Source organism: Topomyia yanbarensis, chromosome 1 (genome assembly GCF_030247195.1).
Source record: "Topomyia yanbarensis strain Yona2022 chromosome 1, ASM3024719v1, whole genome shotgun sequence".
NCBI lineage: Eukaryota > Metazoa > Arthropoda > Insecta > Diptera > Culicidae > Topomyia > Topomyia yanbarensis.
In genome coordinates this window covers 129246047-129261109 of record NC_080670.1, presented here as the reverse complement: position 1 = coordinate 129261109, position 15063 = coordinate 129246047, and the positions used below count along the sequence as shown (strand labels likewise).

Sequence of the window (15063 nt, the reverse complement as noted above, 5' to 3'; positions counted from 1 at the left end):
TACTGTAAAATATTAACAAAAAAATTGAGGCAATAAGCATTTAACAAAAAAATACTTACATTTTTTAAAGCAGAGCACCATATCAAAACTAAATCCAACTATGTTTTCTTGACTTATGGCATTTTCACAATAATATTTTTATAATATAAGATTATTACACATGTATGAATTTTATAAGGCGAACTTATAAAATTCATGTGCATGCTTATGTAATGCATAAGCATCTAATGGAATCAAAATTGCACATTGTCATAAGTCGAAACTTATGAAATTCTTAAGTTCTTTTTCCTCGGTGTATTAGATATCATAAGAAAAGGAAATTGAAATGAGAAATGACGAGACTCCATTGACAGATTAAAGAGATATCGGGTGGTACAATTGGGAGATTAGACTATATTCTAGTGAGTTTACCGTTGCATTCCGTCCCAAAACAGTTCGTTTTCACCGGTCAAGGCAGAACCAAATTCCAGGCAAATTTGAGCCATCGTAAATACTATTATTTTATCTAGCCTGCAACAAAGCAGTCGGGTAAAAGGGTGTAATACGCCCCACCGGGGCAAAACGCCCCACTTCTATTCCTAGGACCCCATAATTATTTGAAACGTAAAGATGACAAATAACAGTATAATTTGATAAATCGATGGGACGATCTCAAAATCTTCCGAACTATCGCTTCTGCACCTGACGCCGTAGTGCTTCAAGAAGATATCTGTACTATTCAAGAATGGTGCATGCTTAACGGAATGGAAGTTAATAAATGCAAAGTAATTAGTTTCGGACGCTTGCTTACTCCAACCCAAAAGGAAGAACAATTTAAAGCGTCGACTCGATCCGTGACTTGGGAGTGCTCTTCGATAGGAAGTTGAGCTTTTCCGACCATATCACCGCGACAACTGCTAAGGCTTTCGGAATGCTGGGCTTCTTAAAGCATAACACGCCGGACTTCGATGATTTCTACGCACTAAAAGCACTTTACTGTGTCCTGATCAAAAGTGTTCTGGAGTATGCTGTGCAAATGTGGGCACCGTACCATGCCGTTCTAATTGACCGACTAGAACGTATACAAAGATGTTTTGTGCGATTCGCTCTCAGGAAACTTCCATGGAATGATCCAGTTGTGTTGCCTCCTTATGGCGATAGATGTATACTACTCGGTCTGCAGTCTTTGGCGACTCGCCGTATCTTCCTGCAAAGAGTTTTTGTTTGCGACTTGCTGTCAGGTAATATCGACAGTCCGCATCTTCTCTCGGGAGTTAATTTGTATGCGCCTCCTCGTGTTCTTCGTAACCCCACTCTGTTGTGGATCCCTAGACACCGTACTTCATATGGACTAAATAATCCACTGGAAAGATGTTGCCGCAGATTTAACGAAGCTTCTTCAGTGTATGATTTTAAATTTTCCAAGCATAGATATAAGTATTAATAAGAAATATATAGTTTTAAAATGTTTCTGTACGGCGTATTCCGAAGATAAGAAATAAATTAAAAAAAATCAACGTACTACGTTAGTTCAGCATTTTTAAAATTCTGAAAACCACAATGCATGTAAAATACAATACATTTGTTGTGTGGCATATTACATTGTAACTGCCTATACATACAATCCTTTTGTGTGGCATATTACATTGTAACTGGGGGCATTTCGCCCTGGATGAGCGAAGAAACTGGAATTTGAGCATTTTTGAAAAATGTGTAATAATATTCTTATTTGCATGCTTTTAACAAAAAAAAGTAGTAACTATTGTCTAATTAACATAGCAATCAATTAGACTAGTTGCTGCGGAGATCATGGTGCCCAACGTTGAAATATAGTTTTTTTTGTTTAAGGGGGGCGTACTAGACCCTTTTACCCTAATCTTTTATATGGATTTAGATTAATTCAATCAGTAAATAGTTTCATAGAATGCTTGACGTAAAAACTTAAGGGTTTTCAAACTCGAAGCCTTTGCAAACCTACCTTTGATAGCAAAAATTGCATCTGATACAATGCGATTCGCCGCCCTATGCAGCTCCTACTTCCAATTGCAAATGGTAAACTTGCATTAGCATGAAATGGTGAAAACGGCATGCTATTATCATTTTCTCGTATCCATCTGTGGGGTAGAAAGTCTTCGGGCCTGTAAAAATTTGCTGCATCTCTGCCCGCAGTGTAGAGTGAGAGTAAAGCAAGTGTCTAAAAGAAACATTGATAAAAATGCAATTTGATTAAAAATTGGACTTACATACATTTTTTGGAATGCAATAGCTTCCGATAATAGCGTCTTTTTCTAAAATGCGGCCAATGAATGGAGCTACTGGAAATAATCGTAAGGCTTCTTTAATTGTGCCTCTAACAAGTGGTGATTCCAAATCGTTTCCTGTAATGCTGACATAAACCTGTTCTTGCATCGACGGGTACTTTGCTAATAGATATAAACACCATAACGTTCCAAACGAAGTCTAAAGTATAACATAAATAAGCGATTAATTTATACACATTATATCAACCTGCAATCAATCCAACTCACTGTGTCGCCTGCAGCGATTATAAAGTCAGCAAAAATACGCTTGATATCATCACGAGATGTAATAGAGTCCTGCAATTTTGATAACAACCCATCGCCCTGCTCAAAATCGTCTAGGGATGTGTCAATTATTTGATTCGCTGAAAGTAAACTCAGAAAATAAATTACGGTTGAGGCTTTGCGAAATCACCAACCTATAGAAAGTGTTTCCGGTACTATCATTTCAAATTTCTTCCACGCATCCAATTTCAGTCGATCAGCCAAATATGGTGGAATAGTCATAAGATTTGAGCTATGTTGAAAAATTTGGTAAACTATATTGGAGAACTTGTCAACCAAATCATTCAATCTCATGGCACTTTTGTCGTTGTAGGAATTACCAAGCATTATGCCCAAAATAACTGGAAGAAAAAAGTTCTTGACTTTTATTTGGATAAACGCTTGCATTGATAAAGGAACAAAGTTTATCGATTTTTCATGCGATTAAACTGCCTCCTTGTGGTGAATCGACAATAAATATACAGTCGGGTCTCCTACTACGCGATTAACTGGGGGCGTGAAAAAGGAATACGTGTTGTAGGATACCCATAGCTTATGGGATTTCGACAAATTGGGGCTGTGGCCGATTATTTCGTCCGCGTCAACATGTAGCGCCATACTTTCTGCGGCAAAGTTGTTATACTCACTTGGGCCTACAACTTAGAGTCATAGGGTATCCAATTAGTTGAGAACTATGTCGCCAGGGGTGCTATGAAGAAAGAGTATATAAATCGAACCTCTCGTCGTAAAAACGACTATCATCAAATGGATTCAATGTCAAATATATCTAGACCCTGATTATTTTGAAAGGTGATGTCTTTCGGTAATTTGTAAAAGAAGTCCAGAACTTCTGGATGGTAGAAAGAATAACTCGCAATTGCTCCACAAGGCGGTGCTAGTGCTAATGCAAATATTCAACACATGTTAAAATAATTCTATATCTCAACATCGTGGTTAGATGGAGTAGTACTATCTTCAGCAAAGTTGCTCGTCAGGTCGAGGACTATCCAACGGTAACAGATTCACGGTGTTCCTAAAACCGTTATTAACTAAAAAATGACCATAAATTTGTCATACGGCATTCGAAAGATACAGTATCCAAGCATCTTCTGAGTGAATTTCAAAATGATCCATCAAGGGATTCGAGAGAAATTGCGATTTGAAGGCTTTCATAAGGCTACCAGCAAACACCCACGGGTTTGGTCCTATCTCTATAAACAAACAAAAATATTTGTCTGCTTATTTAGTACATGGCATTCAAAAGATATAGTGATCAAGTATATCCCCTGCAAGTTTGAAAATATTTCATTGGCGAAATCGAAAGTTATAATGGTTTGGATGTGGTATGCGGTCATAGATGGGTTTTCTACCAGACTTCAAGCGTGAATCCATGTTTGTTCATTGACTATTTAGATCGTTTATACGTGTCACGGTTTTTAAAGGAAAACCTTACCATTTAATTACATAAATATAATGTACAAAAGGTGTTATTTATATGGTGCACTGAAAAAATATGAAAATAGGGTTGTCTACCAAACGTTAAATATAATGTGTAAATTAAAAAAAATGGATATAAGTTGGAATGTTTACTTCAAAAGGCCATATCTCAATGGTTTGTTGACCGATTCTAATTATTTTTTCATTATTGAACAAGTAGACGTTTCATCGTTCATTTTTATTAAGAAAAATATAAAATAGAGTTGCCTACTTCAAACAATAGACAAAATAATTATCCTCAACTATATGTATTATCACTATTTAGTGAATATCTTTATATTCAAAACGACGACCTATCAATTTCTATACATTTGTTGAATGCAACGAACGCAAACTACAAATCATGGAAAAATAAAACCAAAAATTTAAAAAATATGAAGGTATTTGCTGATTCAGATCAATTTATGTTATGATACGATTTTTGTTGGAAATTTTGTACAATCGTGATTCGCTGGTTGGGTTCAAGTTCATCTGCTCATATCTCTAACTATTGTCAGTTTTATTGTCGAATTGAACTTATCATGAGAATTTAACATTCAGATGTTTATACAGCAATTGCAATCAACTAGTATATAAAAATGTATAGGCCGCTATTTTTAATACAAAACTATTCACTAAATAATGATAATACATATAGTTGAGATCAATTATATTATCTATATATTGATGTAGATGACTCTATTTTATATTCTTCTTAATGAAAATTAACGATGAAACGTCTACCTGTTAAATAATAAAAAAAAATTAGAATCGGTCAACAAACCATTGAGATATGGCCTTTTGAAGTAAACATTCCAACTTTTATCCATTTTTTGCCTTTCTCATATAAAGAAAGGCTATGCAATCACTGTAAAAATCGACTTTTAAACCGAGGCCCGGAGGGCCGAGTTTCATACACCATTCGATTCAGTTCGTCGAGATCGGCAAATGTCTGTGTGTGTATGTATGTGTGTGTGTATGTGTGTGTATGTGTGTCGTTTAAACTCACACAATTTTCTCAGAGATGGCTGAGCCGATTTTCGCAAATTTAGTTTCATCTGAAAAGTATAACGCTCCCATAAGCTGCTATTGAATTTTTAGTTGATCCTACTTCCGGTTCCGGAGTTACGGGTTGAAGAGTGCGGTCACACAGCAAATTCCCATATAAACTGGTACCACCATGATGTTCAAACGATGTAAAACATATTAAAATTGATGTAACATTACTCTAGTTTGCGGGTCTGGATCACTAATGATCAATCAAAGCAGCTTTGACCACATTGGCCACCTAACCCGCCAAGTTCCTAAGCTAAAATCACACCCATTCCCCAACGAATTCTCTACCGATTTTTACAAACTTGATTTCAAATGAAAGATACAGCAATACCATTGACTGCTGCTGATTTTCATTCGGTTCTGACTTTTGCTTCCGGAGTTACAGGGGTGTTAGTAAGGATACATTGGAATTTCCCATATAAATCGGTACAATCGTAATACCTCAGAGGCTAAAAACTATTGAAATGGTCACCAAATTACTTCTACTCGCAGATCTAGATCACTGATTGCCAATCAAACATTCTTTGAATATATTGTCCACTATCGACGATTCCGGAAGTCCGGAATTCCGGGCATATTCCACAATTAAAGTCACATCGGTTCTTCGGTGATGACTGAACCGATTTTCTCAAACCAAGTCTCAAATGGACGGCAAAATATACAGTTGAGTATTGCGTCGCCGCCCCTCCCCCCCACCTTGCCCGGACACCTCCCTCCTTCATCACTCCCCTCCCCTTGGACCACCCTCACGCCCGCATTTCCTTCATCCACCCCGTATACGTTTCAAACCCATTCCACCAACATTTCAAAATATAATCACATGAAGATAACATTGAACTCATGCTGATTAAGCTAATTAAATATTATTCTTTTGCCTTTCTCATATAGAAAGGTTATGCAATTGCTCCAAAAACTGACTTTCTAACCGAGGCCCGGAGGGCCGAGTCTCATATAACATTCGACTCAGTTCGCTGAGATCGCAAAATATCTGTGTGTATGTATGTGTGTATGTATGTATGTATGTATGTATGTATGTATGTGTATGTGCGGATTTGTTAATTTGAATTTCATTTTCAACCGACATCTTCTTCCGGATAAAGAGTTGAGAGTATGGTTACTAAAAAAAATTTGTTGATTTGTCCACATCGGTTTCTCGGAATTTTCTGAACCGATTTTGACAAACTTGATTTTAAATGAAAGGTCCATCAGCTGCTGTTGAATTTTGTGTGGATCCGAGTTCTGGTTCCTGAATTACAGGGTGATACGCACGATCACGCAGCAAATCCTCATTTTAACGAATTCTACGATGAATGTAAAAAGGTGATTTTTTTCCAAAATGTGAACACAACTGCTGAATTTGTAGATCTAGGTCACCAACAGTCATTCAAAGTCTCTTTGGCCACACTGGCCACCATCGACGGATCCGGAAGCGTCCAAATTCAGAATAACGGTTATATTGGTTTCGCAAAAATGGCTGGACCGATTTGATCAACTTAGTCTCAAATGAAAGGTGTTGCGTTCCCGGAAACTGATATTAAATTCCATCTTCATCCGACTTCCGGCTCCGGAGTTACGGATTGTGGATGATACCGCGATGAATGCAAAAAGGTGCTTTTATATATACTTACCAAGTGTAATAAGAATGAAAGAAATTTCCATAATGTTATACTGTACGAACCAGCTATTAAATAATAGTTTGGATAAATGAGAAAGGCACAATTGCACCACTTGGTGGATTAAAACAGGTTTTTAATTTACACATTATATTTAACGTTTGGTAGACAACTCTATTTTCATATTTTTTCAGTGCACCATATAACTTACACCTTTTGTACATTATATTTATGTAATGAAATGGTAAGGTTTTTCTTTAAAAACCGCGACACGTATAAACGATCTAAATAGTCAATGAACAAACATGGATTCACGTTTGCGGGGTGGTAGAAAACCCATCTATGACCGCATACCACATCCAAACCATTATAACTTTCGATTCCGCCAATAAAATATTTTCAAACTTGCAGGGGATATACTTGATTACTATATCTTTCGAATGCCATGTACTAAATAAGCAGACAAATATTTTTTTGTTTATAGAGATAGGACCAAACCCGTGGGTGTTTGCTGGTAGCCTTATGAAACGTGTCATAAAACTTCAAATCGCAATTTCTCTCGAATCCCTCGATGGATCATTTTGAAATTCACTCAGAAGATGCTTGGATACTGTATCTTTCGAATGCCGTATGACAAATTTATGGTCATTTTTTTTAGTTAATAACGGTTTTAGGAACACCGTGGATTAGTTTAAAATACTCTCACTATGCGGCGCTAGTGAGCGTAGCAGCTTTCAGCATATGGTAGGTTATGATATATATCAAAAGTCTAATAACTTGCAAAGATTGTGTTTTCGGCAAAGCTCTCGAGGAGGTCAAAGCCTACTTGATTATGGAAAGATTAAACTGGAATGGAACCGCCAGGCGGCACTAATGAGCATTTTTTTTAAATCATATATCTCGAGATCATGATCATTTGGAAGGGTGGTGTCTTTGGCAATATTCATAGGTAGGTCGAGCTCTGTCCTCCGGGGAACAAATTAGTTCAGAACTCGCCCAGTAGGCGGCGCTTATGAGGAGAAAACTTTCTTAAGATTAGATGTATATTTCTAAAGTCTGATAATTTAGGAAAACGCTGTTTTTGGTAAAGTATGTATAGAATGTATAGAAAAATTTCTATTTTAGCTGCTAGGTGACACTAGTGAGCACGCATTTTTCCTTTCAATTTCTGCATATCAATAAAAAGGCAGTTTAGAAGAGTTGTGTCTTCAACAAAGTTGCTCTAGAGGTCGAGGACCACCCAACGGTAACATATTAGTTTAGAATACTCTCACTATGCGGCGCTAGTGAGCATAGCAGCTTTCAGTATATGGTAGGTTATGATATATCTCAAAAGTCTAATAACTTAGAAAGAAGGTATGTTCGGCAAAGTTCTTGAGGAGGTCAAAGGCTACTTGATTATGGATAGATTAAAGTGGAATGGACCCGCCAGGTGGCGGTAATGAGCATTATTTTTTATATTCTGTATCTCGAGATCATGACCATTTGGAAGGGTGATGTCTTTGGCAATATTCATAGACAGATCGAGCTCTGTCCTAAAACAAACAAATTAGTTCAAAACATGCCCACTAGGCGGCGCTAATGAGAATGAAACATTGTAGATCTAGTCTGACAATTTAGGAAAACGCTGTTTTCGGTAATGTTCTCCAGGAGGACAAGTTCTGTTTGACAATGTAAAGAATATTTTGGATTTACCCGCTATGTGACACTAGTGAGCACGCATTTTTCCTTTCAATTCCTGCATCTCAACATTAAGCAGTTTAGACGGGTGGTAACTTCAACAAAGTTGCTCGAGTGGTCGAGGATTACCCAACGGTAACAGATTAGTTTAGAATACTCTCACTATGCGGCGCTAGTGAGCGTAGATGCTTTCAGCATGTGGTATATAATAATATATCTCAAATGTCTAATGATTGCGCTTTCGGCAAAGTTCAGTTTACACACGCGCGTTGTTTGTTGTAACATTACCTTGAGTTAGGCGATATCGGCGAAGGTGTTTATCCCTGCAAGGGCTGGAGTATAAACATTATAAACATTATAAACGTTAAATTGTGTCAAGTGGTGCAGTGTAGTGCGGTACTAAACAGTTTTCTTGCCTGAAAGACGGCTTTGTTTAGACGAGCTATACCAGCTCTCTACTGTATGAAGGTCACGCGGGTGACGGACAACAGAATCGAAGGATCAATTCACCCACCAGCTCGTCAGCAACCAACTGGTGAAGTGTTTCGTTGTTGCCTTTCTCAATAGAAAGGTATTGCAATTGCTCTGAAAACCGACTTTTTAACGGAGGCCCGGAGGGCCGAGTGACATATACCATTCGATTCAGTTCGTCGAGTTCGGCAAATGTCTGTGTGTGTATGTATGTGTGTATGTATGTATGTGTGTATGTGCGTATGTGTGTGTGTATGTGACCAAAAATGTCACTCATTTTTCTCAGAGATGGCTGAACCGATTTCGACAAACTTAGTCTCAAATGGGTTCAACGTTCCCATAGGTGCTATTGAATTTCTAATGGATCCGACTTCCGGTTCCGGAATTACAGGGTGATGAGTACGAACACGCAGAAAATGTCGATTTTAATAAAATCTGCAATGAATGTAAAAAGGTGAAATTTTTTCCAAAATATGACCACAACTGCTTCGATTTGTAGTATTAGGTCACTAACATCCATTCAAAGTCTATTTGGCCACATTGGCCACCATCATCGGTTCCGGAAGCCCCGGCGGAAGTATCTAAATTCAGAATAACAGTCACATCGGTTTCTCGGAGATGACTAGACCGATTCGACTAAACTTGGCCGCAAATGAAAGGTATTGCGTCCCCGTAAATGGCTATTTAATTTCATCCCGATCCGACTTCCGGTTCCGGAGTTACAGGTTGTGGCGTGCGATCACATAGCAAATTGTGATTCAAACCGATACTCCGATGAAAGCAAAAAAGGTAAAAATTTCGCTAAAATGTCTCTCAAACAACTTCAATATGCTGTTCTACGTCACCGACGGCCAACCAAACTTTCGTTGACTACATTGACCTCCATAGACGGTTCCGGAAGTGCCCGGGTAAAGCGGCCATCTTTCAAAATTTACGAACTCTTATCAGTTTCCCGGAAATGGTTGGGCCGATTTTCACAAACTTAGTCCCAAATAAAACTAAATCGTCCGGTCACATATGAAATTACCATATAAGCCGGAACTCAAATTTTTTTTCAAAGGGGGGACCCCATGAAATTTCAGAAATCGAATTCGTATTTTTGATGCCAAACATCTTTAAAATGCATGAAACGTCGAGATTTTATGTTATCCCGAAAAAAATTTTTTTTTGTAAAAATCGACTTTTTGGGACTTTGCCGATTTCGCACCTTTTTTCAATTCAATATTACCGTGGCTGTTTTTTTCTTTTGCAAAATTTTAGAACTCGAATGATTTTTTTCTTGTATATAGTTATCATGTCATGTAGAATAATATCCCCACGGATGTCTATAAAATTTCGTACGGATCGCTTAAATGGTTCCGAAAATATAGACTAAACCGTCCGGTCACATATGAAATTCCCATATAAGCTCAAAATTTTTTTCAAAGGGGGGACCCCATGAAATTTCAGAAATCGAATTCGTATTTTTGATGCCAAACATCTTTAAAATGCATGAAACGTCCATATTTTATGTTATCACGAAAATTTTTTTTTATAAAGATCGACTTTTTGGGACTTTGCCGATTTCGCACCTTTTTTCAATTTAATATTAATGTGGCTGTTTTTTCTTTTACAAAGTTTTAGAACTCGAATAATGATTTCTATTCTTGTATATAGTTGTCATCTCGTGTATAATAAAAATGTAATATATACATTTGGAAGCTTATAATGAATATAAACAACGCAAAAATTCGCGTGTTCATGTTTGAGAAAGGCACAATTGCACCGCTAGGTGGATTAAAACAGGTTTTTACTTTTCTTATCGATTTTTTTTTATTATTGCTTTTATTTTTTTTATTTTGATTTAAGTTAAATAGTGCGGTCGAGCGTGTTGCTCCCGCAACAAAATGGAACAAACAGAAGGATCACCCTCCGAAGACGAATATTATGGGAAAGAGGAACGTGTATCTGATTCGGAGACAGATGATGTTATGGGCGATCCACTTCCCCCACTTTCCCCCAATGTCTCACAGCCCCCCGAGTCAAGGTTGGACCCGCTGGTTCTTGGGTAGTATACTTTCGGCCCAAAAATAAACCGTTAAACAGCATAACTGTTGCACGGGAGCTGACAAAACGTTACTCGGCCGTAACTGAGATTAAAAAGGTTCAGTCAGATAAACTGCGCGTAGTCATTATTGGCTTGAAACCGGCCAATGATATCGTTGGCAATAGTCTCTTTACGCTGGAGTATCGCGTCTACATTCCTTCTCGTGATGTGGAGATCGACGATGTGGTAAGTGATGCGGGTCTAACTGTCGATGATCTGATGAATGATGGGGTTGGCCGCTTGAAGGACCCTAACCTTCAATCAGTTAAGATTTTGGAGTGCAAGCAATTGCACTCAAAGTCCATCGAAGATGGGAATTACTATCCATCAGACTCGTTTCGCGTAACCTTCGCCGGATCTGCACTTCTGGGCTACGTTGAAGTGGGAGCAAGGTGCGGAAAACTCGCTCACCGCCATGAGCGTACATGAATTTGTTTCCTTATACATCGTAAACCGCTCTCGTTAAAAAGATACAGACCCACACAACTCGTTCCGCATCACAACGTATGCGAATACGAAGAGAAAGAGAATCGGAAATCGCAATTTTTTTTAACGCGATCCGTATTGCCGATGCTGTGAGGTATTGAGTGCCATCGAACATATTCGGCAGCGAACATGTTCGTTCGGAAAAATGATCCAAACCTTCGTGCGCAACCCTGAAACTAAACGATTGAAATATATGGCTTGTCTGAAAATATAGGTAGGAGTCAGTGTCCACCTGGACACCGCACGGAGTGGCAGTTTCCGCTGTGTAGGTTCAACTCGCAGTCATTTCCTTGCTGCGTGTTAATTCTATCATGTGCATGTTATCGCTCGAGTTGAACTCTACCATTGTATGTACAAATGCCGTACTTACGATGTAGACAAGATGTGTGGTAATGTACATTGGTTTAGATTTGTTTGGATTTAGTTTAATTTTCAATGTTCAGGCGCGTTCGGCTCCTTCCATGCGCTGCATGCGAGAGGAAACTTAGATTTGTCTTCTTTTCTATGCCAATAAATAATCTCGAAAGTTGTGCGTTTTATAGCGTATCATTGCGCGAATATAGCTCACTACTTCCGGTGATATGCATTTGCAAAAAATTGACAAAATATCGATTGTCGCTGATCAATTTTCTTGTTTTTAACTGTAATGATAATATCTTTTGCTTCAATCATACGACTATCCACGTTTAGTTGGTTTTGGCTTGAGACGAAGCTGGCCCAGGTTATAACTCAAATTGATGTCAAAATAAATTAAGTGATAACAGTTTCGGTTGAAACCTCAGTTTCGAGATCAAACAAAAACGCATTCGTGCTAGGGCATACAAGTCCGGCGCATAAAGTTCATACCTTTGTGTGTGCATGAAATTAAGTGTGAATAAACAGATAGAAAGGGAATCATATGTATCAACTAATAACAATATAATAAAATATAATAGATAAATCGTAATTTTAAAAACAGTTTACCAAGCGAAATTTTCACTGAAATGCTGTTAAGTTTATTAGGTTCTTGGAACTAATAATTGGAATGTGGATTGCGTGATATTTAGTAACAAGGATCACCGTTCTGGCGGAGTAACTGTTGGTGTTTGTTTCAGGCAAGATTTGTTCACAAAAATAGATAAGGCTAGTAACTAGGACTATAACCATTCATGTATGCGCTTACAGTTGTATTATCTATAGCATTGCAGTTATTGGTATTAGTCTGAAAGGATTCCGCTGGAGCAGTGCTGCCAGGGACATTTTCAGTTAGCAGTGAAAATGATATTTGTATAGATATTTTCGTTATATTGCATTATTATTGAAAACTGATAAAAACACATAAATGTAACAATCTTTGTCTATCTTTCCTGTGCTATGGGCTATTGAACAATTGGGCAGGTCATAGCACTCTGATAGAAGCATCACTCTTGATAATCAGAGGTTTTTAGTGTTTCTTGATACAAACAAACCAAAAAAAAAGTTTAGCATAAAAGGTTTCGAGTGATCGGTGTGAATGAATTTGTTTATAGACATCATTAAAAAACCAGGGATGGAAAACGTGTGCAACTTTCGTAGCCATATATTTTTCCAATCATGATAACTGGCCAACAACATTTCAATCCACCTCAAATTGTTTAAAATCACAGTATTTTCAAATCGATTGGAATTTCTGAATCGGACAAGATCAGTTGAGTTTGAATCTAATAGTAGACCCCATGTTATATAATACTTTCAGAGAAAATTGGTTAAATCTCACGGTATAAAGATACTTTCCTAATATTCAGATTTGAAAAATGTTACATGGTTAATTTTACGAAGATGCGAATTTTAATCCAGGTCGCAATTCTATGATTGTGAGTATTGTGTGAATTATATTAGAATTTAAACTAAACTGTTCTCATTAGAGCCAGATCCAAAAAAATGTGAAAAGGCTTCAGACAGCACAGAAAAGCTATTAGGAAAACTTGGAGTCTCAAACCGAATTACATCTTTGAGTTTATATAAAAAATTGTATGTTTAATAATGTTCTTGTGTGGTGTCAGATGGAATAAGTGATGACAATCCTGTAAAAGCTTAGCTATCTGCTGAGAATGGTGTTCATTGCGATAACTGGGGCACTTACGACACAGAACTGCGTAGAACTGAAGAACTTATAAATACTATCAATTTGGACAGTCTTCGGCTATATTTTCCAAGCAACTGAATTTTTGCAAAGATTCTAGGGGAATTCTATTGGGCTTCGGAGAGTAAACATTGAGTAGTAGCTTATTACTGAAAGAGAGGCACATACCACAGAGAACAGACGTCCATCTTTAGCGTTCAACTTGTGTAAAAATCACTAACGTTGTCGAAGCTAATTGGGATATCTCCACCCGGTGCGTCATGTTTTTAGTGACCGAGTTCGATAGATTGAAAATCGAATTGTAATGCCTGAAGATATTTAGGTTTGAAGAAAACCATTTTTGTTGTAAAAATCACTTTCAACTGTCCAAACAAAAGGTTCTTTTGAAAATTTTCTCCAGAAACAGTCTTATTATCCAGTGTAGTGCATTCCTCTGTATTTGACTCCTAAAGTGCACAGACTCTGGGTCTTACTATAAAAATTGATTTCGTCAGACACTAGTTACACTGTAACCAGTTATATTATACATAAATAATACATTTCTATGCATTGTAATCAATAAATATAACACGTATAGCATAAAATAGATGCATAACGCTGTTTTAAAACAATATTACGCAAACCATCTCAAAATTATCACATTAATGTATTGAAACTGGGAAACAATTTTCACAAAATTTAAAAAAAAATATTTGCACCTTTGAGGGTAATATGACTCCCATGTTTGAAAGTAAAATAAAATGTGATATCAATTGATACAAAAAATATCTATTGCACATTTTTAAAAGACCTATTATGTACAACAATAATGTTTCCAAAAACGGAACCCATTTGTTGCCAAAATCTTAGTGTACCGAAAAGGGAGCATGCAAAAATCGGAACGTGCCAAAAACGGAATCTTATTGTACTATCATTGAACAGCCTCCAAGAAACATAAAAAACACATATCGTCAATACTTCCTCCATTCCATTACACGTTGAAAAATCTTGTCAATACGCTCCAGTATTGACAAAACAACTGAACGTGTAAGGACCGCTAATACCGAACACAAACAAGATCAAACATTCTTTACTAGTATATATGATGATTGACAGCAGAAATAACAAAAAGCGCCACAAAAAGCATAAGCAATCAAAATATCGGGAAAACAATATTTAGAACAGATGGATAAATCGTCGTACCCGGAACATCACGTTCCAAATCCATTCTTGACCGCTCATCATTCCGAATTAGATCCACACGACATCACTGTGAACAGCCTAGTGAAAGAAACAGATTCCACGCACCCCGGCTTGGCCACAAAGTCAACTTACTGTACTATCATACTACAAATTATGCAAAACATCAAACTGTCTTGAAAACAAAAACTCCAAAGTCTGTTAATGATTAGCGGCTCTTAAGCGTTCAATAATCCATTGTGGTATAACAAAGTTGGATTGATGATGTGCATCAAAAATATTGAACGCGTAAAGTCCGCTATTCATTTATACCTACAGTGACACAATCTCATATTCGTACACCTCTAGTGTTTATATTTAATATTGTTTCAC

General features: G+C 37.3%; 1 protein-coding gene across 3 annotated transcripts in view; it reads right to left on the bottom strand.

Moving 5' to 3' along the window:
- LOC131686824 (cytochrome P450 315a1, mitochondrial) overlaps positions 1–15063 on the bottom strand; it is a 414542-nt gene that overhangs the window by 120957 nt on the left and 278522 nt on the right. For all 3 annotated transcript variants that reach the window (XM_058970847.1, XM_058970916.1, XM_058970984.1), the window contains 4 exons: positions 2699–2905; positions 2508–2644; positions 2227–2439; positions 1958–2173 (listed from right to left, as the gene is read on the bottom strand). In XM_058970847.1, the coding sequence (XP_058826830.1) occupies positions 1958–2173; positions 2227–2439; positions 2508–2644; positions 2699–2905 (773 nt within the window). The remainder of the gene's footprint in view (positions 1–1957; positions 2174–2226; positions 2440–2507; positions 2645–2698; positions 2906–15063) is intronic.